Source organism: Raphanus sativus, chromosome 8 (genome assembly GCF_000801105.2).
Source record: "Raphanus sativus cultivar WK10039 chromosome 8, ASM80110v3, whole genome shotgun sequence".
In the NCBI taxonomy this organism is placed as follows: domain Eukaryota; kingdom Viridiplantae; phylum Streptophyta; class Magnoliopsida; order Brassicales; family Brassicaceae; genus Raphanus; species Raphanus sativus.
In genome coordinates this window covers 2,653,395-2,678,818 of record NC_079518.1, presented here as the reverse complement: position 1 = coordinate 2,678,818, position 25,424 = coordinate 2,653,395, and the positions used below count along the sequence as shown (strand labels likewise).

Sequence of the window (25,424 nt, the reverse complement as noted above, 5' to 3'; positions counted from 1 at the left end):
TTCGCTTATCCTTTTGTGTTTCTGGAGTGATGTTGTTCTCAGTTCGATCTCCACTGTGATAATCTGTTTTTTTCCTCTTCATAATGCTTCCTCAAGTTTTTTTTTCTTAATCCACAGTAATGTAGTCGATAGAATATGGAGGAGGCAGTATTAATTTTCCTTATTGTGAAAATCGTAATTGTATTTTCAATTACCTAATAAGTAGGAATGTAGTTATTAGTTGACACTCTAGATATAGGAAGTAAATATATCTGTTAATATTCTGGAAAACAGAATTTATTTCATTGATCTACTTTCTCTTACACAAGTTTTCATGAAAATATTGCTTTTATATATAGATAACAATTAGTTGTTTTATAATATTTGAGATTAGGGTAATATTCATGTTCGAGCATCCATTTTAGTTTTATAAAATTTCCTGTTTTTCAAAAACAGGTGGAAGAACTGTGAAGAAGTGAGGGTTAAGCTTCATCTTCCGCAAGAAGATTACTAAGGAGCATTAGGTATGTCAAGACTAAACTTAACTCGTGCTATATAGCTATAAACTGCTAGGACTGAAAGGAGAACTTTGATTGTTATAGGAACCCAAACATCTTGGTTAGTGATGTTGTAGTTATATGTTTTTAAAAGATTAGATATAGCCTGTTTATTAAAAAAAACGGTTCCTGATTAGTATTAGAATTTTAAAATAAAGTAAACTAAATATTATAATATGAAACAATAAACTATAAACTTAATTTTTATCTAAGCAATAATAAAAATCAAACTGAAGTCATCTTATTCAAATCGATGAAATAAACCAGCGAATAGGTAAACAAATTATTGTTTCTGAATAAAGCAATGCAAAAACCAAGATTAGAAAAACAGAAAAACCCAACATAAAATAGAAAACACTCTTCTCATGCGATGTTACTCTTCCTTTTCCTTTTCCTTTTCCACTTTGATGGAGGTGCGCAACTTTTTAGAAGTGGAAGTTTTGTCTTGTAGATCAGCATCGTCATCTCTGCGTTTTCCAAAAGGTGTTTTGCATTCTTCTGAATCATTATGGCTGTTTCCTTCCAGCATGAGCACCTATTATGTGCAAAGTATACAGTCATCAAAACTATAACATAAAAAACTTTAATATATAACAATGTATGTATAAAATTAGATAATGAACTCACATCACCAGTAGACATGGTAGAAGATGATGTACCAATCATTGAGTTTGGCTCGGATTGAGATTCCACTTTAAGAATGTGATCTCCAGACCAGACCTCAAGAACTTTAAATGTTTCTGCCCCATCCCTCACATTGTCAGAGCGAACAGATATGCCAAAACAAAAAGATTTTCCTACTAAAGCTCTGATAGATTCTGGTAGGAGTTCTGGATCTTCAATCTAATACAATTCTAAAATTAGTGTTTAAGAATAATAAATGAAATAATTCCGAGCAGAATCAACTAATACCTCATCATAGGAGCCATCCCACAGATCGACAGCTTCCTGTCCAACAATTGTATTAGCAACAGTGTTCAGCAACATCAACTTGCATGTTTCTGTGTCATCCCTAACAATCAAATGGAGCTTGAACCTATGAAATTTAAAGAAATAAAGTTAATTATGAAAATATGTGTCATAATTAAATAAAGAATGATATACTTGCAACAGTGCTCTTACACAGGTATCACTTCAGTAATTTTAACTTTGCAGTGCTCACAGAACCAAAGTTGTTTGTCATCATGTTTTGAAATTGAAGTAACATTGTTACCAATTTTTATAGCACGATGTTTGCAACCCTTGTGCCCGAAATAGAACCATGCCCAATCAGTATCAACAGCTTCAATTGAACAAATTATTTTGCAGTTCTCCACCTAGGAACATATGATCAGGTTTATAGGTTAAGCTTTTCTTGGTATGTATAAAATAGAAAAAAAGTTTACTGCCACTTAACCAAATAATTAACTTTACTAAATAAAAACTGTACTGTATGAATATAACCTGATTTGAAACAAAGAGTTCCGAAATGGTCTTGATCTCAAGGTCGTTCCAGTCATCTTCTTTCAAAACGATTTCCCTCTTACCAGCTTTATTCTCAATAACAGCAAGAGGAAGCTCGTCTTGCTCAATCCTATACATATATGTAGAAAACAACCAATGTATAAGCAACTATAGATATAAGATTTAATAAATATGTTTATTAAATCTTACTTCTCTTTGAACTGTAATGCTTCCTCCATAGTTGGATCAAAATAAACAATGGATGCATCAAAAGCATTTGTGATTTGCACCTCACCTATTAAAATAAAATTTCTGTAAAAACTGATTTTGGAAAAAATAGAATATAATAATATGAAAACGCATTTAAAATAATACCTCTGTAAAAACTGATTTTAGCAAACCTGATCAAACAGATCAGTGGTTCCTCACGTTCAAGATAAGCCTCCAATTGCTCTGCATATTTCCCCCATAAACAACATGCAAGGTCCTTACCACTAAAAAGGAATAGCTATTAGCGCAAGAAAAAGGAAAAAATGTGAACTGAAACCTAAAACACAATAACAAAACTTACTTTTCATCAACCAAACGAAATTGAACTTTCTTCCGGTCCTGTCCTTTCACCTGGACGATTTGAACTGGTTGAAGGCTTACAATTTTCCCCATAACATCTATAAGAAAATAAAAATTAATATACAGAACAACATTAAATACCAGAAACTGAAATATAGTTATATGAAACATTGACATATAGGTATTACCAATAAGCAAGTGGGTCTTTAAGGTTCCATCGATGATGTCCGCATATCTAGCAAGAGATAGGAAGATGCTATCCTGAACGATGTCAGAATTCGTTATCACAGTTTCGTCACTGATTGTCATCTTGTATGGATGGGTTGTTGGCCGATACTGGCCTGACGCTTGTGAGACGCTAAACGTTGTGAGAACACGCCATTTTCCTAGAGGTAGCTTTCGCTGGACGCTCAAAACGTTATTCCTTTTGCACGTAGCACTTATCTTTTCACCCTACAAAATAAGCACAAAATAATGTAAGCAATGCATATCATTCAACAATAAAGTAATGATTAATTGCATTATGAAACTTACACTGTCATCGGTCAGAACCATTTGAAGAGTCTCACCACCAAAACCAGTGTTTTGCATCCACGAATGTAGCAATTTTACTTGACATCGCCACTTAGTCTTAAATGGTTTCAAGTCTTTGATGGGGGTGAGACTTGCGTTGTTAGACATGTTTTGTATTTTTTTAGCTTGGAACTCGAATGTTGTTATTCAACATATAACAAAGGTTATATATAGCTACATAGGTGATCTACCAAAGAGAATAAAATCTAAACTAATTATTATAAAACTTGATGAGCACGTCCGGTAGGTAAGGAATATAGTTAATATTAGAAGATTTTTTAAAGATTTTTATGGTAACAATATTGATTTCTTTAATTAGACATGTTTAATTGTATCGATATTTAGGGTAGATTACACGCAATCAAACCTATATTACCGTGATTGGGAAGTATTTTCATAAATATGATAAATGTGAGACCTTAGATATAGGAGATTTTTATGGTAAGTATATAAGATATTTAAAGATCTAAAGAATATGTAGTTGATTTGTTTACAATTTTCGAAATTTAGTTTGAATTGATGGCGAAAATCTAGATTTTAAGTTTGGAAATAGTTAGTTATCATCTTTGTAGGAAAATATCTTTGTAATCTTAATTGATAGGCGATAGTTAATTTATTTAATAAATAAGGTAACCAAATGATTTCTAATCTCTATTGTCAATTATTAAACGGACTGTTTTTTGATGCAGGTATATTATTCAATAAAAAAAGTCAGGTACAGTATTATATCTTTAAAAATTATTCAATAAAAAAAGTCAGGTACAGTATTATATCTTTAAAAAACATTTGTTACAATATAAGTCAACAGTTGTTATAAGTTTGTCGTCACTTGAAATTTTGTTATTTGTCCAATTTGATAGTTATAGATGGTCATATGAAATATTTATAAGACCCCAATTTTATGGTTATAGATTACAGCTGGTTAAAGATAATTAGATATGGTTAGATGAATAAAACTATAGATATAAGAATGGAAATTAAAAAAATCGTGGCCCATTAAAGTCAAAAAACAAAAACGGAATGGGCTGTTATATGCAGTGAACTTTACGAAAATATTGGTAGATAACTAAAGAAATCTATTTAATAAAAAGGAGTGGCATTCTGCCGTAAATACTGTGAAGAAGTGAGGGTTAATACCCATTTGTACTTCACTTTTAATAGGATAGATATTGTTAGTCTGTCTTTTCGTTGCTGCTAGCTGTAGGCCGTAGCCGACAAAATCGACAATCCATTGTTTCCCAACTTGTGGGGACTTTAACAACATGAACCACGATTTCATTTATTATTTTTTGTTGAGCCACATTCTTGTTGACTAGAAACATAATCTACCGTTATGGAGTAGTTGCGTTATAATTTCCAAAATTATTTTTTTTGGTAAAATGTTAAGATTTATATCATTTTCTGATTTTTAATGTTGATACAACTTATTTAAGAAACAGAAACAACTCAAACTCAAGAAGCAAAGAGAAACAAAAGGGGGAAAAAGAGGGAAGCTCTTCAAGGTGGCCGGTAGAAACAAAAGGGAAAATAATAATTTCCAAAATTATTATCATACAAACAAATAATTTGTTATAAGAGCAATTTACTAAGGAACTGCGTTTACAAAAAAAAAATAGTTTAGGAACTAACCAAAAAAACGGAGCTGGTATTATTTTATTGGGTGAATGCGTTGTCATACAGTACAGGACATCTTAGATAATTGCTAAACTACACATGCGGCCATACCACTGTGTTTGAAAGATAATTCAATTATTAGGCTCAGTCACATTATTCATGTGGTTGTGACGAAAACTTCCAAAATTCCCCAATTGTCGTTGAACAATCCATTGCGTATGACTAGCTAAATATCATTTTCTTGTCAACCTTTTTTTTTTCTCTTTTTACGGAGAATTTTACAATAGTTGAGGAAACCTGAAAACAAATTAGAAAACCATACACATTATTTTACATTTAACTTAAAGAACAGAAAAAAATCCATTATGCAAAGTATTGTTCAGTTTATAAATGTTATTACTGTATGAGAAGACGAACTGAAATGAATAGCGGCCCAGGCTTGCAAGTCGAGGCCCAGTACCTAATCGACAAGTGGACAAGCGATTCATAAAATGAGATCTCCACTTCGTATTTCTTCTCGACCAGTTCCGTCCGGATATATGATTAAAGTACTAGGATTATGTGATACTTGGGTGTGAGTTTTGATCGAATTTTTCTAAGGATTTAATTTATGGTGCCTATACTTGGGATCATCATGGGCCAAAACGGATATTTCAAGGAAGTGCGGAGACTCTCAACAGCTCGTATACCAAAAGGAAGATTCTGTCTTTACATTATTACATTACATACACTCTTCGGTTTGCGGCTCTGAACCAGACTAACCGGTTACATAACTAAGTCTATGAAGCATCGGTTAACGGAGATTGAATGGAATCAAAAGATTTGTTGACAAATTGGTCACCGTGTGTGTGTGTACACTCTGAGTTATTGAATTTTTTTTGACAGACTTTAGTCTTTAGGATATATTAATAGAAGAGTAGAAAAATGATGACTGTTGCTTTGCTTCAAGATTTTTTTTTTTCTAAATGTGAATGTGTGACCGGGATAAAATTTATTTAAAATCCGTGAAAGTCGAAAATAGCCCTGTCTAAATGAAAGAATTATATAAAGCTACCCCCTGAATATATATATATATATATATATTCCACGCGTTGACCCTAAGTTGCTAAATCAGCCGGTCCATTCTCTCCGAAGCTCTTCTTCAGTCGTGACTGTGAGTCTGTGACTACTGACTACTCACTTAAGGTATCATCTTCTTCTTCTCTTTCAATAAAGACTAGAGCTTTCATCAATTCACCACTGCCCTTCTAGTGGGTTGCTGTTCGATTCGTAATCTAACCAGTGTTTCTCGTATTTCTGGAATATGGACCTGTGTGTGTGTTCTGAACTAGTTACTAGATCTTGCAAGTTCTTAGGGCTTCTGATCACATTGTAAATGGCTGAGTAGAAATAAAATTTGTTTGATTTGGTTTCAGATGCTTCAGATTGCTTTGTATTTGTCATGTGGTGCTACAGCTTGTTACCTCTGGGGCCGTAGAATTAAAGGGTCTGTCTTTCCCCCCCCCCCCAACCCTTTTATGGATTTTTGAAATGCACATTTTATGAATCGATATGTGTGTTTGTGTTTCTGCGCTGTGTGTGCAGGAAAGCTGACTCTTATAACAGTATTACCCGTGTGGCAGACATCAAATGTCTAGGTAATGTTTTTCTGCTTTATATAGTTCAGATCTCTTTGTTACTATTTATGTATTATAATTTGGTTTCAGATTTCTACAAATGTAATGAACCCTCTCTCTCTCTCTCTCTCTCTCTCTCTCTCTCTCTACTCAGATGATTTGCTGAAAGAGAAAGCCACGAATCTCCTTGCTGTTGTGTCCGGAAAAGTTGCTTCTGCAACGCCCTTTAACTGCAAACATGATGATAATGATTCTTCTTCGGGTGATGTTTTTGAGGCTAAGGTATAAAAAAAGATTTGTCTTTTTTTTCTTCTTGTAAAGTTGTCATCTTCATAATCACACTCTGTCCTGGTGGGTGTGGTCTTTCAGTTCGAAATGGGGTATGAGACCAAGTTGGACGATGATGGTGGTCTGATAAACAAGTGTCATAACTTTCTGTTTCAGATCAAGGATACTCCTTGGTATCTTGTAAGTTACAATCCCTCCTCCAATACCCTTCTTTTTTTGTTGACTTTTAAGCTCACCCTTTCAATCCTTCACACTATTTAGGAAGACGGTACTGGTATGGTGAAAGTAGTGAGAGCTGAACTTGCTGATGGATATATTGATATTCTGAAACCGCAATTTGATATGTCGTCAATGATTGAAATCTTTCAGAGGTTTCAAAACCCCCAAGAAGGCTCTAAGGTGCTCCTATTGTTCTCTCAATTCATTTGCTTTTCTTTTGTTGTCTTTCTCTGTTTCTTCACCCCCCTCTTCCATTGGGTTGGAACTTGGAACCAACAATGTGATGTTCTTTTTTTTTCTTCTTTAGGTGATCTGTCGTGGTGCTCTCGATACTGGTACCTCCTTAACCATTGTTGGCGAGGTAAAGGAACTCCCCCTCCCCCCCTCCCCCCCTCCCGTGTTTATTTCTCTATTTTGTGGATCATGTAAGAGTGGGGCTGTGCAAGCTAATATAAATATTGTAGGTTGCTAGAGACGAAGCTGGTACTCTCACGATTCAAAAGCCTATGGAACAGTCTTTTAAGGTCTTCAGTGGAGAGGGCTCGTTTGATAAAATGGTTGCCAACTTGAAGTCAAATTCAGAGTAATGACAAAGCCTCATCTTCCATCATGTTTCTGTTTATATTTTCTTGTGACAAGACTCATCATCCTGTCCATCATGGTGATGATATAATATTTTCTTGTGTTACTTTTTTTGTTTTGCAGGTTTTATTTTTTCTACTCCAAGATCTTTGGAACTATTGCTGTGGCTATAGCCGTCGTGAAAGGTGTGGGTTTCGTAAGAAGGGTTCTACGTGAGAGAGCAGAGAATGCTGATTCAGACAACGAAGATAACCCATGAGGGAGGAGAATCAGACAACAGTAGTTTATGGGGAATGCAAGTGAATGAATTCCCCATCCTCTAGCAAGTGAAGTCCTTTACGCTCCTTTTGAGATAGAGAGAGAGAGAGAGAGAGAGAGAGAGATATGTTGGGTTTCCTTCATTAGCCCACTAATCAATAATTAAACCTTTCTTAACTAAGAAGCCCAAGAAGAAGAAGCATCTACAAGAAGAAGAAACATCTAGAGGAAGAAGAAGCATGTAGAAGAAGTAGAAGAGTGTAGAAGGGTGTAGATTATTTGTAGAAAGAGTTCTAGAATTTACCTTTCACTAGTATAAATAGAGGTGTTAACCTCACTTGTATGATTATCCCAAAAAAAATCAAGAAAGCAATAGAAAGAAAACATTTCACAAAGAGTTCTAAATAATCTTTCCAAAAGAATCTCCAAACACAAGTAAATCCCTTTCTAACATTAGAAGGCTACAACGAACACTAGCCGTCTACGTTCCATCTTAACCTTTCAAAGAAACAATTATCCGCTATTTTTTCCCAACAGCTGGTATCAGAGCTACGTTACCGTTATCTTTGAAGAAGTAAAGATGGAGGCTACCGTTACCTTTGAAGGTGACATGTTCAAGCTCACGACGGACAACTTTTCTTACTGGAAACCGATGATGGAAGATCACCTTTATTGCAAGGATTTGCATGAGGCCATTATCATGAAAGATAAGCCCGAAGGAAAGGATGATAAAGTATGGGAGATTCTTAATAGAAAGGCGGTTGCAGTAATACGCAAATACGTCGACCGATCTTTATTTGAACACGTCTCCACCTACACAAATGCTTTTGAATTGTGGACAAAACTTGAATCCATGATTCAAAAGAAAACGCCTCGAAACAAAGCTCTTCTTGTTCGACGGTTGGTAAAGTTGGAGTATAAGGATGGCGAGAGCATGATGGAGCACTTGAACAATTTCAAGGGGCTCGTAAATCAACTTAACAAAGTTGATATGAAGGTTGAAGATGAAATGCAAGCCCTGTTACTCCTCAGTTCACTGCCGGAGAGTTGGGACACACTCGTTGTCACTCTAAGCAATTCAGCACCGGAGGGAAAACTCACCATGGACACCGTCACTGATAGCCTTGTGAACGAAGAAGTTCGCAGGAAGGAGCGAGGTTCGAGTTCTTACTCAGAAGCGAACATTGCTGATAGACGAGGTAGAGAGGAGACTCGTGTTCACAATAGAAGCAGAGGACGAGACCAATATCGAAGAAGATCCAAGTCACGTCCAAGAGTTACCTGCTACTATTGTGGCAAGCCGGGCCACGTGAAGTCGGAGTGTCGGTTTTTCAAGAAAGATCAACAAGCCGGTAACATCAAACCAGATCGGTTCAATCCTCCGAAGAAGCATGAAGACAAGACTACCACCATTGTTGAAGACCAGAGCGAAGACTTATATCTCGTTGGAGAATGTAATCTTAGCTCTGATGATAGCTCATGGATCGTTGATTCTGGTGCTTCTTTTCATGTCACCCTCATGGAAGCTTCTTCACAACCTACCAAAGTGGTGATTTTGGTAATGTTCAAATGGGAAATCAAGGAAGAAGCAAGATTGTTGGAAAGGGAGATGTTATTCTTACATCAAACACTGGATGTAAGATAGTTCTCAAGGATGTGAGGCATGTTCCCGACATGAGACTTAATCTCATATCAACTGGGAAGCTTGATGATGCCGGTTTGGACAGCCACTTTGGTAGTGGCAAATGGAAGTTAACCAATGGGAGTTTGATCATGGCTCGAGGAAGAAAAGAATGTTCATTATATGTTACACAAGCTAAGCTTTGCAAGGAGGAAGTAAATGTCGCAAGTGAAGACATTGATATATGGCACCGAAGACTCGGGCATATGAGTGAGAAAGGTCTAACAATACTTTCTCGCAAGAAACTCCTTCCTGAAATGAGAGGTACCTATCTCACACCATGTCATGATTGCTTAGCCGGGAAACAACATAGAGTCGCTTTCCGAAGATCATCTACACCTACGAGAAGGAAGCATATCCTTGATCTAGTGCATACTGATGTATGCTCCATGACTGAGAAATCCATTGGAGGTGCATCATATTTCGTCACCTTTATTGATGACCATTCAAGAAAGGTATGGATACACCTTTTGAAGACAAAAGATCAAGTTCTAGATGCTTTCAAAGAATTTGTAGCCCAAGCAGAACGAAGTACGGGTCAAAAACTCAAGTGTGTTCGATCAGACAATGGTGGAGAGTACCGGGGTCCCTTTGAAGCGTTCTGCAAAGCTCACGGAATCAGGATGGAGAAGACACCACCAAAGACGCCACAACTGAACGGGCTAGCTGAAAGAATGAATCGAACTATCACAGAAAGAGTTCGGTGCATGCTCTCTCATGCTAAACTACCTAAATCTTTTTGGGGAGAAGCTATAAAGACCGCAGTGGACATCATAAATCTTACACCATCAGTTCCTTTGGAAGGCGATGTCCCAGAGGAAATTTGGTCGGGAAAGAAGGTTTCTTACAACCACTTGAAGGTGTTCGGGTGCAGAGCGTTCGTACATATTCCTAAAGATGAACGATCCAAACTAGACTCTAAGACAAAAGAATGCATCTATCTTGGGTCACCAAGAGATGAATTCGGCTATCGTCTTTGGGATCCGGTTAAAAGAAAAGTTATCCGGAGTAGAGATGTTGTTTTCTTCGAAGATCAAACAATCGAAGACATCAACAAATCAAAGAAACCAAAGCTAAGGGTTGTAAGGAATGAAGATTCTCATAATCCCCAAAATCATGAACAAGTGATTGGAGATGATGGCGCTAACCCAGAAGCAGGAGATCCTATCATGGATCAAAATGGTGATGAAAGTGAAGAAGATCAAGTGGAGCCAGAGGAAGAACATGAGCCAAGAAGGTCCGGAAGAGAGACAAGACCGTCTGTAAGATACTATCGAGATGAGTATATTAATCTTACAGATGAGGGGGAGCCTCAAAGCTATGAGGAGGCCATAGGAGACATTCATAGAGATGAATGGGTTGAAGCTATGCAAGATGAAATGCAATCCTTGCATGATTATCACACTTATGACATAGTGAAGCTACCAAAAGGAAAGAGAGCCTTGAAGAACAAGTGGGTGTACAAGTTAAAGTATGAGGAGAGAAGCTCAAATCCAAGATACAAAGCTCGATTGGTTGTGAAAGGATTCAACCAGAAGAAAGGCATAGACTTTGAAGAAATATTCTCTCCAGTGGTGAAGATGTCCTCTATCCGAGTGGTTCTTGGTCTAGCAGCGGTTCTAGACTTGGAGATTGAACAACTTGATGTCAAGACAGCCTTCCTACATGGTGAACTCGAGGAGGAGATCTATATGGAGCAACCCGAAGGTTTCAAGGTACCAGGAAAAGAAGACTTGGTGTGCCGATTAAAGAAGAGTCTTTATGGCCTCAAGCAAGCCCCAAGACAATGGTACAAGAAGTTTGACTCTTTTATGGCGGATCATAACTTCAAGAAAACCAAGAATGATCATTGTGTTTTCATAAAGAGGTATGCAAGTGGCGACTTTCTCATACTATTGCTTTATGTTGACGATATGTTGATTGTGGGCCAAGATCGCAACAAGATAGCTGCATTGAAGAAAGACTTAGGAGAGTCTTTTGCAATGAAAGACTTGGGGCAAGCAAGACAAATTCTTGGAATGAAGATCATGCGGGATAGACCAAAGAAGCTTTTATGGTTATCTCAAGAAAGGTATGTTGAAAAGGTGCTAGAAAGATTCAACATGCACAAAGCAAAGCCAGTGAGCACTCCACTTGGTGGACATTTCAAACTAAGTTCGAAGCAAAGTCCAACAAGTGAGAAAGAGAAAGAGGAAATGAAGACTACCCCATATGCATCAGCAGTAGGAAGTCTCATGTATGCTATGGTGTGTACCAGGCCCGACATTGCCTATGCAGTAGGAGTTGTAAGTCGCTTTCTAGCCAATCCAGGAAAGGAGCATTGGAAAGCAGTTAAGTGGATCCTACGCTATCTACGAGGCACAACGAAGAAGTGTCTATGTTTCGGCAATGAAAAACTCGAGTTGAGCGGATATACCGATGCAGATTGGGCTGGTGATAAAGATTCGAGAAAATCAACTTCAGGATTTGTGACTATCTTTGCAGGGGGAGCTGTTTCCTGGCAATCGAAGCTACAAAAGTGTGTTTCCTTATCCACCACGGAAGCTGAATACATCGCAGCAACGGAAGCGTGCAAGGAGATGTTATGGATGAAGAACTTTTTACTTGAGTTGGGAATAAAGCAAGACAAGTACACCATGCTATGTGACAACCAAAGCGCTATTCACCTAGCAAAGAATCCAACGTTTCACTCTCGCTCGAAGCACATCGACATTCGTCATCATTGGATTCGAGAAGTTCTTGAAGAGAAGCTCCTACATCTCAACAAGGTACACACAGACGAAAATTGGTCAGACTTTATGACCAAGATATTACCGATCAAGAAGTTTGAAGATTGTTGCAGAGGCACGGGCATGGCAACGGTTTTGGGCTAAATCAGGAAGGGGGAGATTTGTTGGGTTTCCTTCATTAGCCCACTAATCAATAATTAAACCTTTCTTAACTAAGAAGCCCAAGAAGAAGAAGCATCTACAAGAAGAAGAAACATCTAGAGGAAGAAGAAGCATGTAGAAGAAGTAGAAGAGTGTAGAAGGGTGTAGATTATTTGTAGAAAGAGTTCTAGAATTTACCTTTCACTAGTATAAATAGAGGTGTTAACCTCACTTGTATGATTATCCCAAAAAAAATCAAGAAAGCAATAGAAAGAAAACATTTCACAAAGAGTTCTAAATAATCTTTCCAAAAGAATCTCCAAACACAAGTAAATCCCTTTCTAACATTAGAAGGCTACAACGAACACTAGCCGTCTACGTTCCATCTTAACCTTTCAAAAAAACAATTATCCGCTATTTTTTCCCAACAAGATATTTCCACGGCTTTGTATTGATGTTCGTTTGCTCATCCATTCAGGAATCATGCACTTCATTTTATTAACGAGAAGTTTGAACTAATGATTAAAATTCTTAAGATCTATACTATTAAGTGTCTAATAAAAATTTCTAATCTAGCTATAAAAATACCATTTTAAAAAAAGTTTAATAGGAATTTCAATCTTATTTTAAAGATGTACGGATAGCCTTCTAGTCATTCAAAACAAAAAAAAAACAAAAAAAGAGAAGAAGATCATGTTGTTAATTCGATTAGGAGACTTTGATGTTAAAAAAAAAAATAGATTAGTCAAAATGCAAACACGTGCGAGGGAAAATGTATTTAAAATGTAGGAAGTCAAAAATAACCCTGTCTAAATTAAAAACAATGACATAAAGCTACCCCCTATTCCACGCAATAAACCCTAAAATACTAAAGCAGCAAGTCAGATCGATTCTCTCCGAAGCTCTTCTTCAATTGTGATTGTCAGTGCTCATTGAGTATAATATATCTCTACTAGTGAGCTTTTATCAATTCATCACTGCCCTTCCTTCTAGTGTTTTTTTACGCTGTTGTTTACTTCGTAATCTTAAAGTGTTTTCTCGTATCTCTTTGAAATATGAACTTTGTGTGGTAAATAATTGCAAGTTCTTAGGGCTTCTGATAGTGTCTTAACAGTAAAATTTGTTTGATTTGGTTTCAGATGCTTCAGATTGCTTTTTATTTGTCATGTGGTGCCACAGCATGTTACCTCTGGGGCCGTGGTTTTAAAAGGTTAAGTCCTTTCCCCCCAACCCTTTTGTTTATTGAATGTGTCTTTCCACACACTTTTTATCAATCTATATGTGTTTGTGTTTCTGTGATTGGTGCAGGGAAGTTGACTCTTTTAGCAGTATCACCCGTGTGGTCGACTTCAAACGGTTAGGTAATGTTTTCTGTTTGATAACTCAAGACTCTTGTTATTATTATGTATTTATTGATTTTCTGATTTCAAATGATCTAGTTTTTTTCCCCTCTCTCCACAGATGAGTTGCTTAAAGAGAAAGCCACGAATCTCCTTGTTGTTGTGTCCGGAAAAGTTGCTTCTGCAACGCCCTCCGATGGCCGATGGCAAACCTTTGGGTTCTGTTTTTCAGGCTAAGGTAAAGACTTTTTTCTTTTAAGTTGTCATCATCATTCTCTGGTCTGGTGGTGCTATAAGTTAATAACACATGTATACTGTCTTTCAGGCCGAGATGGGTTATGAGACCAAGTTGGAGGATGATGGTAGTGGTTGGATAACCAAGTCTCAGAATTTTCTGTTTCAACTAAAGCAGACTCCTTGGTATCTTGTAAGTTTACATTCTCAAATACCTTCATTGTTTTTTTTTTGCTATGTCTTGCCTACCCCGCATGACTTGAAAGCCTACCTCTTTCTCTCGCTCAATCAACTATTTAGGAAGACAGTACTGGTCGGGTAAAAGTAGTGGGAGCTGAATTTGCTGACCGCTTTCTTCATGCTCTGAAACCGCAATTTGATATGTCATTAAGTGAAATCTTTGATAGGATTGAAAGACCTCAACAAGGCTCTAAGGTTAGCCCTTTTTTTCTTTCATAGTTGTTTTTTTTTTTTAACTCTCTTTCAATATTGGGTTGGAACCACCGGTGTGATTGTTTTCTTTAGGTGATTTGTCAGGGTTCTCTGGATACTGGTACCTACTTAACTATTATTGGCGAGGTAAAGGAAGCCCCCATGTGTTTATTTCTTTATTTCGTGGAACATGTAAGAGTGAGTGACTGTGCAAGCTAATATAAGTTGATGTGTCTGTGTCCTTCTCTGTACTGTTAGGCTGCTAGAGACGCAGCTGGCAATCTCACGATTCAAAAACCAAATAAAGACTCTTTTAGGATATTCAGTGGTGAGGGCTCGTTTGATAACATGGTTGCCGACTTGAAGTCAGATTATGAGTAAGGACAAGACTCATCATCTTTCTGTTTATACGTTTTACTTGGGAGAGGTGGTGATGATTGCAAAATTTTCTTGTGTTATTCTTTTTGCAGGTTTTATCTTTTCTGCTCCAAGATCTTTGGAGCTATTGCTCTGGCAATAGTCGTCATGAAAGGTGTAAGTTTTATAAGAAGGGTTCTACGTGAGAGAGCAGAGAATGCTGATTCAGACAACGAAGAAACCCCATGAGAGAGGAGAATCAGACAACAGTGTAGTTTATAGGATCAGCTTAAAGGCCTAGGGAGAAGAATCAGACACCAATGTTTTATAACTAGGAGAGGCAAATTTGACAAATATATAACCATTCTTGATCTATGGTTTTGGGTAGCTAAATGTTTATGAATATTTTAACAAACCATCGTTCGTTCTGCTGACAGTAGTAAACAAATTTCTTTTTTAATTATATGGTCCAAATTGTAATTAATTTACGTGATTTTATTACATAGTTGAACACACGTTGGTTTTTTTTTGCCAAGCACGTTGGTTTATTCTAATTAATTTACGTGATTTTAATACATTACTTCAAAGTAAACAGACATTCTTACTTTTGGTTGGATCAAATTGATGTGAACAGACATTAAATTATTCAAGATCATTAACATAATTCGAGAAACTCGGGCATATTATCTGAGAAATAAAAACATTTAATTAAAATGAATATCTGTTACAACTTACAAGTCAGTAAAATGTTTATAAAAAATAACAAAAGAAAAAGAAAAAAAAAGTAAAAGAATTCAAACTTCCGTGCAGATTTTATCAGTCACCTTCTTCCTCAGACATACAAACAAACAAACAAACAGACAAGGCTACAAGAACATAAAAGCAACCGTATGATAAAAAAGGACTGTTTCCAAACTCTTAAAACGAAGATGAGATTACCTGAAACTAATCATCTGATGGTGACGAACTTGTTAGTCCCATGTCTAGCCCAATGGCTCTTAAGATCAATGGGGCTCCCAAAGTTAAACCCATCAGAAGAAAGTTTCTCAAGAACCTTCTTAAACGCTCCTTGGCTCATCTTCCTCCCGGAGATCCTCGCTCCGCGGCGTTTAGTACTCATCGGCAACGGATGCATCGATATGTTCGTGGTGCAACACGCAGACTGCCAACCGCCGCATCCCCAACGGTAGCATTGCTGAGGAGCTCCGGTGCAAGTGCAGACCGGTACAGGTAAACCGGAAATGTCCATGTTCACTCCGTTGATAACCAAGTCAACGCTTTTCTTAGCCGGTTTGACTCTTGAAACGTTAGTCTTGTTATCGTTCTCTTCCTTCGGTTTACGTGGCTTCTTCCCTTTTGTTGTCGTCGCGCTAGCTTTTGAGTTAGTCTTTCTCTTCTTGTTAGGCTGAACAGTCTCTTCTTCTTCTTCGCATTTAACCGGGGTTTCCTCGGTTTGATGATGATGATGGTGATGATGGTGCATTGATGGGGCTGATGAAGTTTCGGGAAGGGCATTTCCGTAATTAGGAGTGGTCGTTACAGGTAACATGTTGAAGAACTTGTCTTTCTGTTGGTTAATCCAATTGTAGCTCATGTGGATTGGTGGCTCGGAGTGGTGGTGGTGGTATGACCCGTTTTGGCTCATCATTAGATTCGGGTCTCGACCGGGTAAAAACGGTTTGGTGTTCCGGTCAGCGCTTGACATTAGCTGCAACCCGAGATTGCCTTTGAACGTAGTAGCAGCAGCTGGTTCGTAGTAACCCCAATTACGAAACCCATCGTCATCCATTTTTCAAAGATCTACAAAAATGTCATTACAGCAAAAGACAATCAGAGATTATAATCTAAATTCGGACAACAAAAAAAGGTTTCTCAATTTCTTACTCATGTTCCAATCAACAACAAATCACTTCCTCCTAACATTTCTTATAATCCAGTAACATGTTCCATGTGTTGGAGATAGCAAAGAAATCAAAATTACATGATATCAGGTGACATCTTTGAACATTTGCTTGTGGAAACCAAAATGCATAGATTCTAGATCTGGAAAGCCCAGAGATAGATCTAGGGAAAATGGACATGAATTAATGGAATCCACAACCAGATTCTAATAAAAAGTCAAGATATGTACATATATTGGAATGAGATAAAAGGATTTGAAGCAAATAGGTACAGTACAGAAAAAGGTCCCATTGTAAATATTCAAAACTGAGAGAAAGAGAGGGAGGAGTGAGACATGATATGGAAATGGATTAGGAAAGAGAAAACTTACATATGAGATTGGGTTAACAAACGGCTCTTTAAGGGAATTTTTGCCCTTCTGGAGAGAGAGGAGAGAGATAGATTTGGAGGGAGGAAAGAGAAGGAAGAGAGAGGAGAGAGAAACCTGAGGGGAAAAGATAAGATCTGAAGAAAGGGAAAGGGTTTTTATTTTTTATTTTTTTTTGAGTGGAACAGAGAGAGAGCCTAAAATAATTGATAAACATTTATAATTATATATACTACAATCTAAATAAATATCTTTCCAAAAGGCTTTTTTCATTTTTCTGTCCGTCTTGAAGACTATTTTTTTTTGTGTTTACTGTAAGAAAGCCATTTTGAGAAGAAGACAAAAAAGAAGAAGCAAAGCCCACTTATTGGTCTTTTTGACATCGTGTCAAAATCAAATTATTTTAAAGGTAACGACTAACGAGATAGTTCGTGAAATGATAAGATGAGGATTGAGGAACATCCGAACATGAGATCATAAACTGTCTTTTTTTCGGTGTAATGATAAATTATTTTTGTTCGTTCACTAAACGGGACGTTTTGGAAATGTTAAGACAATGTTTCTAGCGTGAGACATTTTATACACTCGATAAATCTACGACTGCTCAAGTCAACTCTCTTCAGTCTTACGACTCTTTCTCTTCTTGCACACGTTACTTCTCTTTGCATAACAAAGAGTGCTACTACACTCCTTCAACAACTTGCGTTTTCCTTTATCAAGCTCTCTGTTTAGCTCGAGCACAAGTTCTACTCCTTTCTCGGCTTAAGCCAGATACAAAGACGAGGCCTTTTCTTTTCCTTCTCAACCTTCTTCACCAATAACCAAAGACGTAACCCTTTTGCGTTGATGGTTTCAATTGGTCCCCCAATAAAAGATCCAATAATTTTCTTCGTTACATTTTAAAATTAGTATGTATATATATTCTAGGGAAGTTTACTAAAATGACTCAAATTAGTTGTGTTATTACTAGAATGATTCATATTTTTTGAAAATTATTAGAATATTTTTCTGGTCGAAATTGCCCTTGTCCATAGTTATAACAAAAAACTTATATTACCAAATTACCCTTAATATTTGGTCGACGACAGATTTATTTTTTTAAAAATAAATCTGTCGAGTAATAAATCTGTTTGTAAAATCTGTTTGCAAAAATAAATCTAGCGTTAAAGTGGTGTCAGATTTTCTAGAAACGTCAGATTTTTTTATCACGGCAGAGTTAATTGTCCGATTTGTATAAGAAAATAGATTTTTAGGAATATGTCTCACGAATGAGGTGGCAGATTTGTTATAAATGGTCGATTTTTGTGGTTGGTTTATTTTTTTATGTACAGACTTATTTTTTTATGTTCGATTTATTTTCTTATGTCAGATATATATATCCGACTTAAAATGATTGGTAGACTTATTTTTTATGGCAGATTTATATGTTCGACTTAAAATAGTTGGTAGACTTTTTATTTAATGTGGTGGCAGACTTTTAAAGATACGTTGCGGCAGATTTGTTGATAAAAATCTGGGTTTATGTCTACCAAACCTAATTTAATGTTCAAATTTGATCTGGTTTACACAAATTTTGACTCTGGTATATTTTTAGGTTAATTAAGATTAGAAATATCTGATTTTTTTGATCTGTCGTCATCTCCTTCTTCCCTCTTTTTTCCTTATCAAGTCCCCTTGCAATTAGGTATCAATTTATGAAGTATCAGCAAACTCTAAATTCTTTTGTTGGTATATTTGACGCTTTTTCTGTGTATATTATACATGTAGAATTGTCTCACGTATCATATCCAAGTCTCTTTTAGCACCTGAAGCATAGGGTATGGATTTAACTTAAGAGTCCACGGTTATTTTGTCACTGCAAATATACTTTTATAAATAGTGTTACTAGGGGCAAAGTGAATAAAAAATCTGTATGAAATTGTTGATGAAACTATAAAAGTTTGGAGTAACAAACTCATGACTGGCATATATAATAATCCGACTAAAAGAACATCAGCCTGCGTATTGGACTACTTGTACATCCAATACCAAAAAAAAACAAAATACTGCATAAGCAATTTAAAACAACATGCATATTACTTAGCAAACTTCAGAAACCTCTTCGTAGATTTCTACAGCAATATTCAGATGTAGAACCGGAATAATATCTCGTCGTTCAAGCCGTTAACTTAAACCTGCATCCAATTGGTAAACAGCAAAATATTTAAAGTGTACAAACCCACGGTCTCCAAGGTCAAATCTTGCGATATGTTCTTCTGTCTTTGCACCCTGAACTGCTTCTTACTTTTCTTCTACATTTTAGGAGATAAAATATAGTTTTGCAATGCCGACAACATTCTTTTTCTAAAAGAAGCCAAAAATATGAAAAGCCCGAAGTGAACTGAGAAAGAACAAGATATTAGCATGAGAACCACAATTAGTGTACCTTATAAATTAGATTAAGGGAAACTGTTTCTACATATATACTTAAGTTGTAGAACACATAATGATTAAGTGAGTTACTATCTTTCTTTCTTTTTTATCGAAGTGAGTTACTATCATGACTAAATTGATAGTGAGTAACATGACTAAACTAACTCAAACTGTAAATGCTAATAAACTAAATTTGCGGAACACATAAAACTAAGAAACTAGTAATAGACTACCAATGTTGCAGTACACACAAAACTACAAAGCCAAGCTGAGCAAGGGATAAACTTACGACCAAGTCGAACTGGAACTGCGGCAAGCGACTGGTCCCTCCACCCAGATCTTCAACATTGATGCAGGATACGCCAATCAAAGACAAATCCAACTAAGTGATGAAGCAGAGGCCGCCTCTGGACAAGGAACCACCAAGCCGGAGTCAAACCCCCACCGGACAGTTAGATTCACCATCGCACACAGACGGACAGATCACGCCCTTACGATGAACTCGACCTCACTGGTAACAAGGCAGAAACCAACCATCGCTCAACCACACCATATCACCATTGAGAGAAGTTCCATCACTTTCCAGTACAGACGAAGACCTTAAAACTACAGAAGATCGATCAAAAGTAAATAGGACTCATAGAGGCCTTCTCAAAGAACAGGTAAGAGCACCGCCGCCAGAAAGACATCAGATCTGAGAGACTGAAACGGAGAGACGGGAGTGAGGAGACCATGTTTTTAGGTTTTTTAAGATATAATGCTTTTAATTTTTTGGAATAGAGAATGAAATTACAAGGATATTTATGTATTTTGACCATCTATGGAAGTTATTCTAGTAATTGTAAAATAATATAGATTAGTTTAGTCATTACAAGTAAAATATGTGTCATTCTAGGTAATTTCTCTATATTCTATTGCGCAGCACAGTGCCAGAGACCCGAAGATATCAAAAGGGAAAGATAAGAGCACTGACATTTATTACATACAAAAAAACAGTCCAAAGGTATGAGTATGATCATCTTTTACAATCCATAAAAATTATATAGAAAAGGATACATGTCATTTTAACTTTTGTAGCCCAAAATAACGAGAGAAGAAGAGAGAGAGAGATTCATCTAAAGTAAAACCTCTAATAATGAGAGGAAATGCTTTCAGAAATAATCAGACATTGTCATTGTGTCTCTCTTCTTTCTAACAACCTATCTCTTTTATCTTTTCTTTGTTCTAGCAAAAAATTCTTAAGGAGGCAGAAGAAGAAGACGAGAACCAACGTAAGAAGATAAAACCTCTTACTCGCATTTGATTGACCTGTAAATGTGACGAACGAAGAAAAGTGCAGCGCAGAAGCCGACAGTCCCGAGCAGTAAGAAGAATCCGTAGCAAATGCAAGCCATGTGTCCGAAGAAAAACGATGTTTGCATGAAACCAGACATGTCAGATCGTGCGTAGTTTTAATGAAGAAACCGTACATTCATTAACACACAACGTGCATCGTTTTATGCTGCACGAATACTTCAAGGTTAGTGACAGTGAGAAACTACGATCTTCCTACCTTCCTAATGGATCAATAAATGAAATGATCCTGGCGTTTGTTCTCTCTGCTCTTCTCCTTGAGAGCTTATTCTCCGTGGATGTGCACCAGATCAAGGTTATCTCCTATGTGTCGTTTTAATTTCCTTAAGACTGTGCTTTGAGCTACTTCTTTGTGTATTTTGGTTCTTGCTATAGATAGTCTACATCATTTGTAGAGATGCCTCGGACAAATGGTTTCTCTTGCTGGCCCTGGAGTTTTGATTTACAATCCAACAAGAAAGCCTATAGAAGGTTCTCACTTCCCAATGTTTCAACATCTTGACTATATTGTAGTTGTGTACCTGTTACCATGGCGACCCCGTGGAGAAATAAAAAGCAAAGCAGCATCCTCATATTGTACCTACAGAGAAGATAAACCATACAGTGGTTCAAAAAAACAAAAAAAAAAGGAGATAAACCATACTGCAATTAAAATAAGCTTAACCATATATGATCCACATAAAGACAAAACAAAGTATCAGATAATAAAGAGGAGTTCAAAATACAGATCCAAAACGTTGCCTCAGAACAAGCTGCAAATCCAAAACAAACATAAGTCAGTAAGAATCCTTCTTCAGTTTAAAACTTCCATAGATAGTAGATATGATGGGCAAAAGAGTAAAGACGTGATATAATGTTTTGGCCACCAAATATTAAACATCTAAAGAGAATTAAGAGATTAAAAAGCATTTCCCTGCATCCACCAGCTGACTCTTTTATCTCTTTCTCCCACCACGTTCTCTCAAAGACAGTGTTAAGATTTCTCCTGCTCCAACATTGTAATGTGCAAGTGACATGTTGTCCTTTAAGAACCCAGCTTTGCCACTTAACTTCTGTTTGTTTGCTGGAATCTGTGTTTCACCAGCTATTTTCTCCTTCAAACTTCCTACGTTTTCGGATAATGACTGCACTGTGATCTCAATGACCTGCCCTTCATCCACATTTGGAACAGAGACACGGATCGTAGCAGAACCCTGCATACATTAAAACAAAATATGTAAGATACAACTCAGACGAAAGAAAAAGATAACTGACGAGGTTATAGAAAACATTACCGGATGCTGAGCAAGAAATTGTTCTTCAGGAACAAGAGCTGACTCGTCGAACTTTTGTCTCTTTGGCTCCGGCTCCTCAGGAAGAGGCGGTAGTGCCTCCCCAGGGGGGGGAGGAGGAGGAGGCATCCCATGCATAGGTGGTGGTTGCATCATCCCTATAGGAGGTGGTGGAAGCTGACCATAAGGTCTCGGAACTTGAAGATGAGCAAATTGTGATCCCGGTGGAGGCGGCACATGCATACCACCAGGCTGCATTTGTGGTGGTCGGTTCATCATCATCGACGGGTGTCCAGGATGTCCAGGCATCGAGAGCTGGTGTTGTGGATGCATGGCTTGCATCATTGGAACACCTAATGGCCTCGGTGGACCGGGATACTGAACAGAAGGAGAAGGGCGAGGAAGGTTCAAGGCGAGATTAGGAGGTGGTGGCAATGGCCGGACTATTGGGACGCCTTGTCGAGGAGGAGGAAGAGCAGCTGGACCAGGGAAGCTATTGGGATCTCCATAAACGCCATTACCTTGCTCCTCTCCATTAGCATTCTGAGCCAAAGCTTGGTTTGCTGTGCGACCTATACTTGCTGTGTGACCATCCCATATAACTTGCGTTGGCTGATCATCTTTCTTCTTCTCAATCTCTGCTTTTACAGCATTTGAGACTTCTTCTTCAGTTGTCCCAAAAATATCAGGACGCAGACGAGCAAGCCCGACTATGTTTTTAGCAATCTCATCATCTTGTGCAAGAGTGGTCTCCCGAATCTTAGCAAACATACGGTCCTTCTGCTCCTTGAACTTGGGATCAATAAGCGAAATCCGCATGTGCTCAGACATCTCGTTGATGGGAATCAGCTCGCCAGTAATTGGAGATATAACAACTTTAGTAGGATCTCTCTCTGTCGGTATCCTATCTTCTGGCCTCTTCCAGTTCTTAACAATTCTCATAGGCGCTTCTTCGTTCATATTTTCAATCATTACATAGCCACCATTATCTTCCAGGTTCGCTGCTCTCATTCCATCCGCAACAAGCTTCATCTCTTCTTCATCCATTTCCATCTCCACTTCCTTTCCAGGCTCCACAACTTCATCTTCCTCCATCGCTGCTGATGATACTTTGCTCCTCCTTATAACTTCCTCAAGCGTCATAGGCGGCGGCAACTCTTCGTCCTCGTCATCAGCAAAATCAATCGACTCTACAACCACGAAATCATGCCAATCAATCATAGCCATCTGCACTCTCTCCTGCTCCTTCTCGTCCTCTTCTTTCTTTCTCTGCTGCTCCTGAGAACGATCCCACTCAAGACGATGCAAACAACGCTCAAGAACCGTCGTCAAATCAGCGGCGCTCTTCCTCAGCTTATCTTTCAAATCCTCCGGAGGCTTCAACACATCGAAATACGCATCAACCAGAGACGTGAACAAAGGGAACATGCTATGAGTCGGCTTCATAAAGTAAAACTGAGGATTGTTACTCTCTCTACTCTGCAGCCCAGTCAAGAACGACTTCCCGTTCCGCGCCACGAACTGCGCTGTGAGCTTAATGTACTCAAGCTCCTCTCCTGTGATCCCTTCCGGAAGCCTAACTGTATACTTCTCAGGCTCAGGAGGTTCAAGAGGCTTCGGAGGAACCCGAAACTGAGCCTGAAGGTCAAGCTGTGCCTCACCTACTTCACCTTCATCACCACCAGAATCAAGTTTAAGATCTGCACCATCTGTATCCGTACACGTAGCTCCATCTTCGTTCTGAGCACGGTACTCCGCGAGCTTGTGCTGGTAAAACGCATGATAAGGATCCGAGCTGGTCAGAAAGTTGAATTTCTCCTTCTTGGCATTGCTAGCTATAATCCTCTTCTCAAAATCCAACCCGTTCTTGGAGACATAAAGTGCCGTTTTCTCGACGATGCTTCTGATATCTGGAGGCGGGTGGATGATGCCGATCGTCCTCGTGTGAGTCGCTACAGATTCTGGAGCTTGATTCGAACTGTTTTGCTCTGATTGCAGAGCTCTCTCTTCGATTTCTTGATCGGTTAGCTGAGAAGGAGGGAGAGGACCGAGGTTCCCGTCGGTAGGAGGAGCGTCGAGAGGCAGTATCTGCGTAGAACTTAGCATCTTCTTCTGCAACGAGAGAACGAAAGAAAAATTAGCATCAGATCGAGATTGGATTCGTTGTGAGACCTAATTGATTGGACCTAGTAACTCAATTATTGATGAGGGAGGAGATAAACACCGTACCTCAGCCGGTGATGAACAGAACTTCCCGCGACGTTGAAGAGATGCGGAGGAGGAACAAGTTCGAGATTTAAACAACTTTACAAGACGGTTTGATTGATATACGAAAGCATATATTCAAGCGAGTATGGGCCATTTAATTGTAAATGGGCATTTTAATTATAAATGGCCTTAAATGGGCCATTCGATATTCATATGAACCTGCTCCTGGAATCGGATATACTTTGTTGGAAAGGGCTCCACAAGGCTCGTGGTTATATAACCTACAGAAGATACGCATGATGCGCCATCATACAAGGTAACAAAGTTCAACGAGTTTTATCAAAACAGGTTTCATTTGATTATTGAGTTTCAGTAGTTCTTGTTTCTTGTGTGTAGAGGTTCTTCTGCAAGTAAGTGCAGCGTAGTAGTAGCAGTATTATCGAAATACAACATAAGTAACTGGGAGGTTTTGAGTTACTATCATGGTAATCTTCAACAAGATGATCATTAGATGAGTCGTTCTCACACCTAGAGATGTTAATGTAGGGTAAAATAACCAGCTCAGCTCAACCTAGTTTATATCCAATTCGCGAAAACCCAAAACATTAAGATTAGAATCTAAACCCCAAAAATAGCTCAATAGCATAAATTTATCCATGAGTACCCAATATACTATTTTATTTGTTTTAAAATATTTATGTAAAATATTAATAATTTTTTGTATATATAATCAAATTATACATTCTGTATACTATTATAAAGATAATTTTAATATCTATGCATATATTTTAAAATCACAATTATTATAAATCAATATTACTAGCGGGAAAAAATGATTCTGTGATTTTGGCTGTAAATTTTGATTTTACAGATTTTGGAGGAAAATCAACTATGCGATTTTGGTAGAAAAATTCGATTTTACGGTTTTGGGAGAGGGGGAAGAATGATTTTGTGGTTTTGGTAGGAAAATATGATTTTTTCGGTTTTGGCGAAAAACTCAATTTTATGATTTTAGGGGAAAATATGATTTTACGGTTTTAATGGGAAAACTTAATTTTACGTTCTTGATGGAAAAACTCATTATACAGTTTTGGCGAGAAAATATGATTTTGCGGTTTTGACAGAAAACTCAATTTTACGGTTTTGATGGAAAAATTCAATTATACGATTTTGATGGAAAAGTATAATTTAGCAGTTTTGACGAAAAATATGATTGAACTTTAAGGAAAAGAAACAACATATAATAGGTGAAGATACCAAGTTAGTGTCTTGAATTTACCCAATTTAATATAAATTAT

The 25,424-nt window shown here is 37.5% G+C and overlaps 4 protein-coding genes and 1 pseudogene across 14 annotated transcripts; 2 read left to right on the top strand and 3 right to left on the bottom strand.

Moving 5' to 3' along the window:
* Window positions 1-909: 909 nt before the first annotated feature.
* LOC130498766 (uncharacterized) lies at window positions 910-3,230 on the bottom strand. Its single transcript, XM_056992354.1, has 10 exons — window positions 3,084-3,230; window positions 2,738-3,002; window positions 2,551-2,647; window positions 2,355-2,473; window positions 2,190-2,274; window positions 1,980-2,109; window positions 1,659-1,852; window positions 1,449-1,572; window positions 1,164-1,379; window positions 910-1,071 (listed from the first exon to the last, which is right to left on the bottom strand). The coding sequence occupies exons 1-10, from the start codon at window positions 3,228-3,230 to the stop codon at window positions 910-912; spliced, it is 1,539 nt and encodes a 512-aa protein (XP_056848334.1).
* Window positions 3,231-5,826: 2,596 nt separating this feature from the next.
* LOC108821653 (E3 ubiquitin-protein ligase SP1-like) lies at window positions 5,827-8,109 on the top strand. Its single transcript, XM_056992519.1, has 9 exons — window positions 5,827-5,921; window positions 6,152-6,222; window positions 6,321-6,373; window positions 6,507-6,634; window positions 6,722-6,820; window positions 6,902-7,039; window positions 7,167-7,220; window positions 7,324-7,442; window positions 7,565-8,109. The coding sequence occupies exons 2-9, from the start codon at window positions 6,152-6,154 to the stop codon at window positions 7,698-7,700; spliced, it is 798 nt and encodes a 265-aa protein (XP_056848499.1). The 5' UTR covers window positions 5,827-5,921; the 3' UTR covers window positions 7,701-8,109.
* A 4,579-nt stretch (window positions 8,110-12,688) lies between these two features.
* LOC108834089 (E3 ubiquitin-protein ligase SP1-like) lies at window positions 12,689-15,230 on the top strand (annotated as a pseudogene).
* A 66-nt stretch (window positions 15,231-15,296) lies between these two features.
* Window positions 15,297-17,076, bottom strand: LOC108834088 (protein BASIC PENTACYSTEINE2-like). Of its 3 annotated transcripts, none has more exons than XM_018607450.2 (2): window positions 16,886-17,076; window positions 15,297-16,413 (listed from the first exon to the last, which is right to left on the bottom strand). In XM_018607450.2, the coding sequence occupies exon 2, from the start codon at window positions 16,400-16,402 to the stop codon at window positions 15,563-15,565; it is 840 nt and encodes a 279-aa protein (XP_018462952.1). In that variant the 5' UTR covers window positions 16,403-16,413; window positions 16,886-17,076; the 3' UTR covers window positions 15,297-15,562. The 3 variants fall into 3 exon arrangements, with proteins under 3 accessions (XP_018462952.1, XP_056848496.1, XP_056848497.1); XM_056992516.1 differs by lacking the exon at window positions 16,886-17,076 and adding an exon at window positions 16,498-16,872; XM_056992517.1 differs by lacking the exon at window positions 16,886-17,076 and adding an exon at window positions 16,595-16,872.
* Window positions 17,077-18,782: 1,706 nt separating this feature from the next.
* Window positions 18,783-24,271, bottom strand: LOC108822291 (probable splicing factor 3A subunit 1). 9 transcript variants are annotated; one of them, XR_001944746.2, is made up of 5 exons: window positions 24,148-24,271; window positions 21,922-24,030; window positions 21,312-21,840; window positions 21,169-21,227; window positions 18,783-21,076 (listed from the first exon to the last, which is right to left on the bottom strand). XR_001944746.2 is itself a non-coding variant. In XM_018595329.2 (3 exons), exons 2-3 carry the CDS (start codon window positions 24,022-24,024, stop codon window positions 21,583-21,585), a joined length of 2,361 nt encoding a protein of 786 aa, XP_018450831.1. In that variant the 5' UTR covers window positions 24,025-24,030; window positions 24,148-24,271; the 3' UTR covers window positions 18,783-21,582. The 9 variants fall into 9 exon arrangements, 1 of the variants encoding a protein (XP_018450831.1); XR_008938006.1 differs by having other exon boundaries at window positions 21,373-21,840; XR_008938003.1 differs by having other exon boundaries at window positions 18,783-19,262; window positions 19,584-21,840.
* Window positions 24,272-25,424: the final 1,153 nt, after the last annotated feature.

What these genes read in the sequence shown, in the direction of transcription:
- LOC130498766 (XM_056992354.1), bottom strand. Translation starts at nt 3,230, where the DNA reads ATGTCTAACAACGCAAGTCTCACCCCCATCAAAGACTTGAAACCATTT. An exon ending in TAAAATCAGTTTTTACAGAG is followed by an intron (nt 2,275 to 2,354) that starts GTATTATTTTAA and finishes TTATTTTAATAG; the next exon opens with GTGAGGTGCAAATCACAAAT. An exon ending in ATTACTGAAGTGATACCTGT is followed by an intron (nt 1,573 to 1,658) that starts GTAAGAGCACTG and finishes TAAATTTCATAG; the next exon opens with GTTCAAGCTCCATTTGATTG.
- LOC108821653 (XM_056992519.1), top strand. Translation starts at nt 6,152, where the DNA reads ATGCTTCAGATTGCTTTGTATTTGTCATGTGGTGCTACAGCTTGTTAC. An exon ending in TGGGGCCGTAGAATTAAAGG is followed by an intron (nt 6,223 to 6,320) that starts GTCTGTCTTTCC and finishes CTGTGTGTGCAG; the next exon opens with GAAAGCTGACTCTTATAACA. An exon ending in CCTTAACCATTGTTGGCGAG is followed by an intron (nt 7,221 to 7,323) that starts GTAAAGGAACTC and finishes TAAATATTGTAG; the next exon opens with GTTGCTAGAGACGAAGCTGG.
- LOC108834088 (XM_018607450.2), bottom strand. Translation starts at nt 16,402, where the DNA reads ATGGATGACGATGGGTTTCGTAATTGGGGTTACTACGAACCAGCTGCT.
- LOC108822291 (XM_018595329.2), bottom strand. Translation starts at nt 24,024, where the DNA reads ATGCTAAGTTCTACGCAGATACTGCCTCTCGACGCTCCTCCTACCGAC. An exon ending in AATTTCTTGCTCAGCATCCG is followed by an intron (nt 21,841 to 21,921) that starts GTAATGTTTTCT and finishes TAATGTATGCAG; the next exon opens with GGTTCTGCTACGATCCGTGT.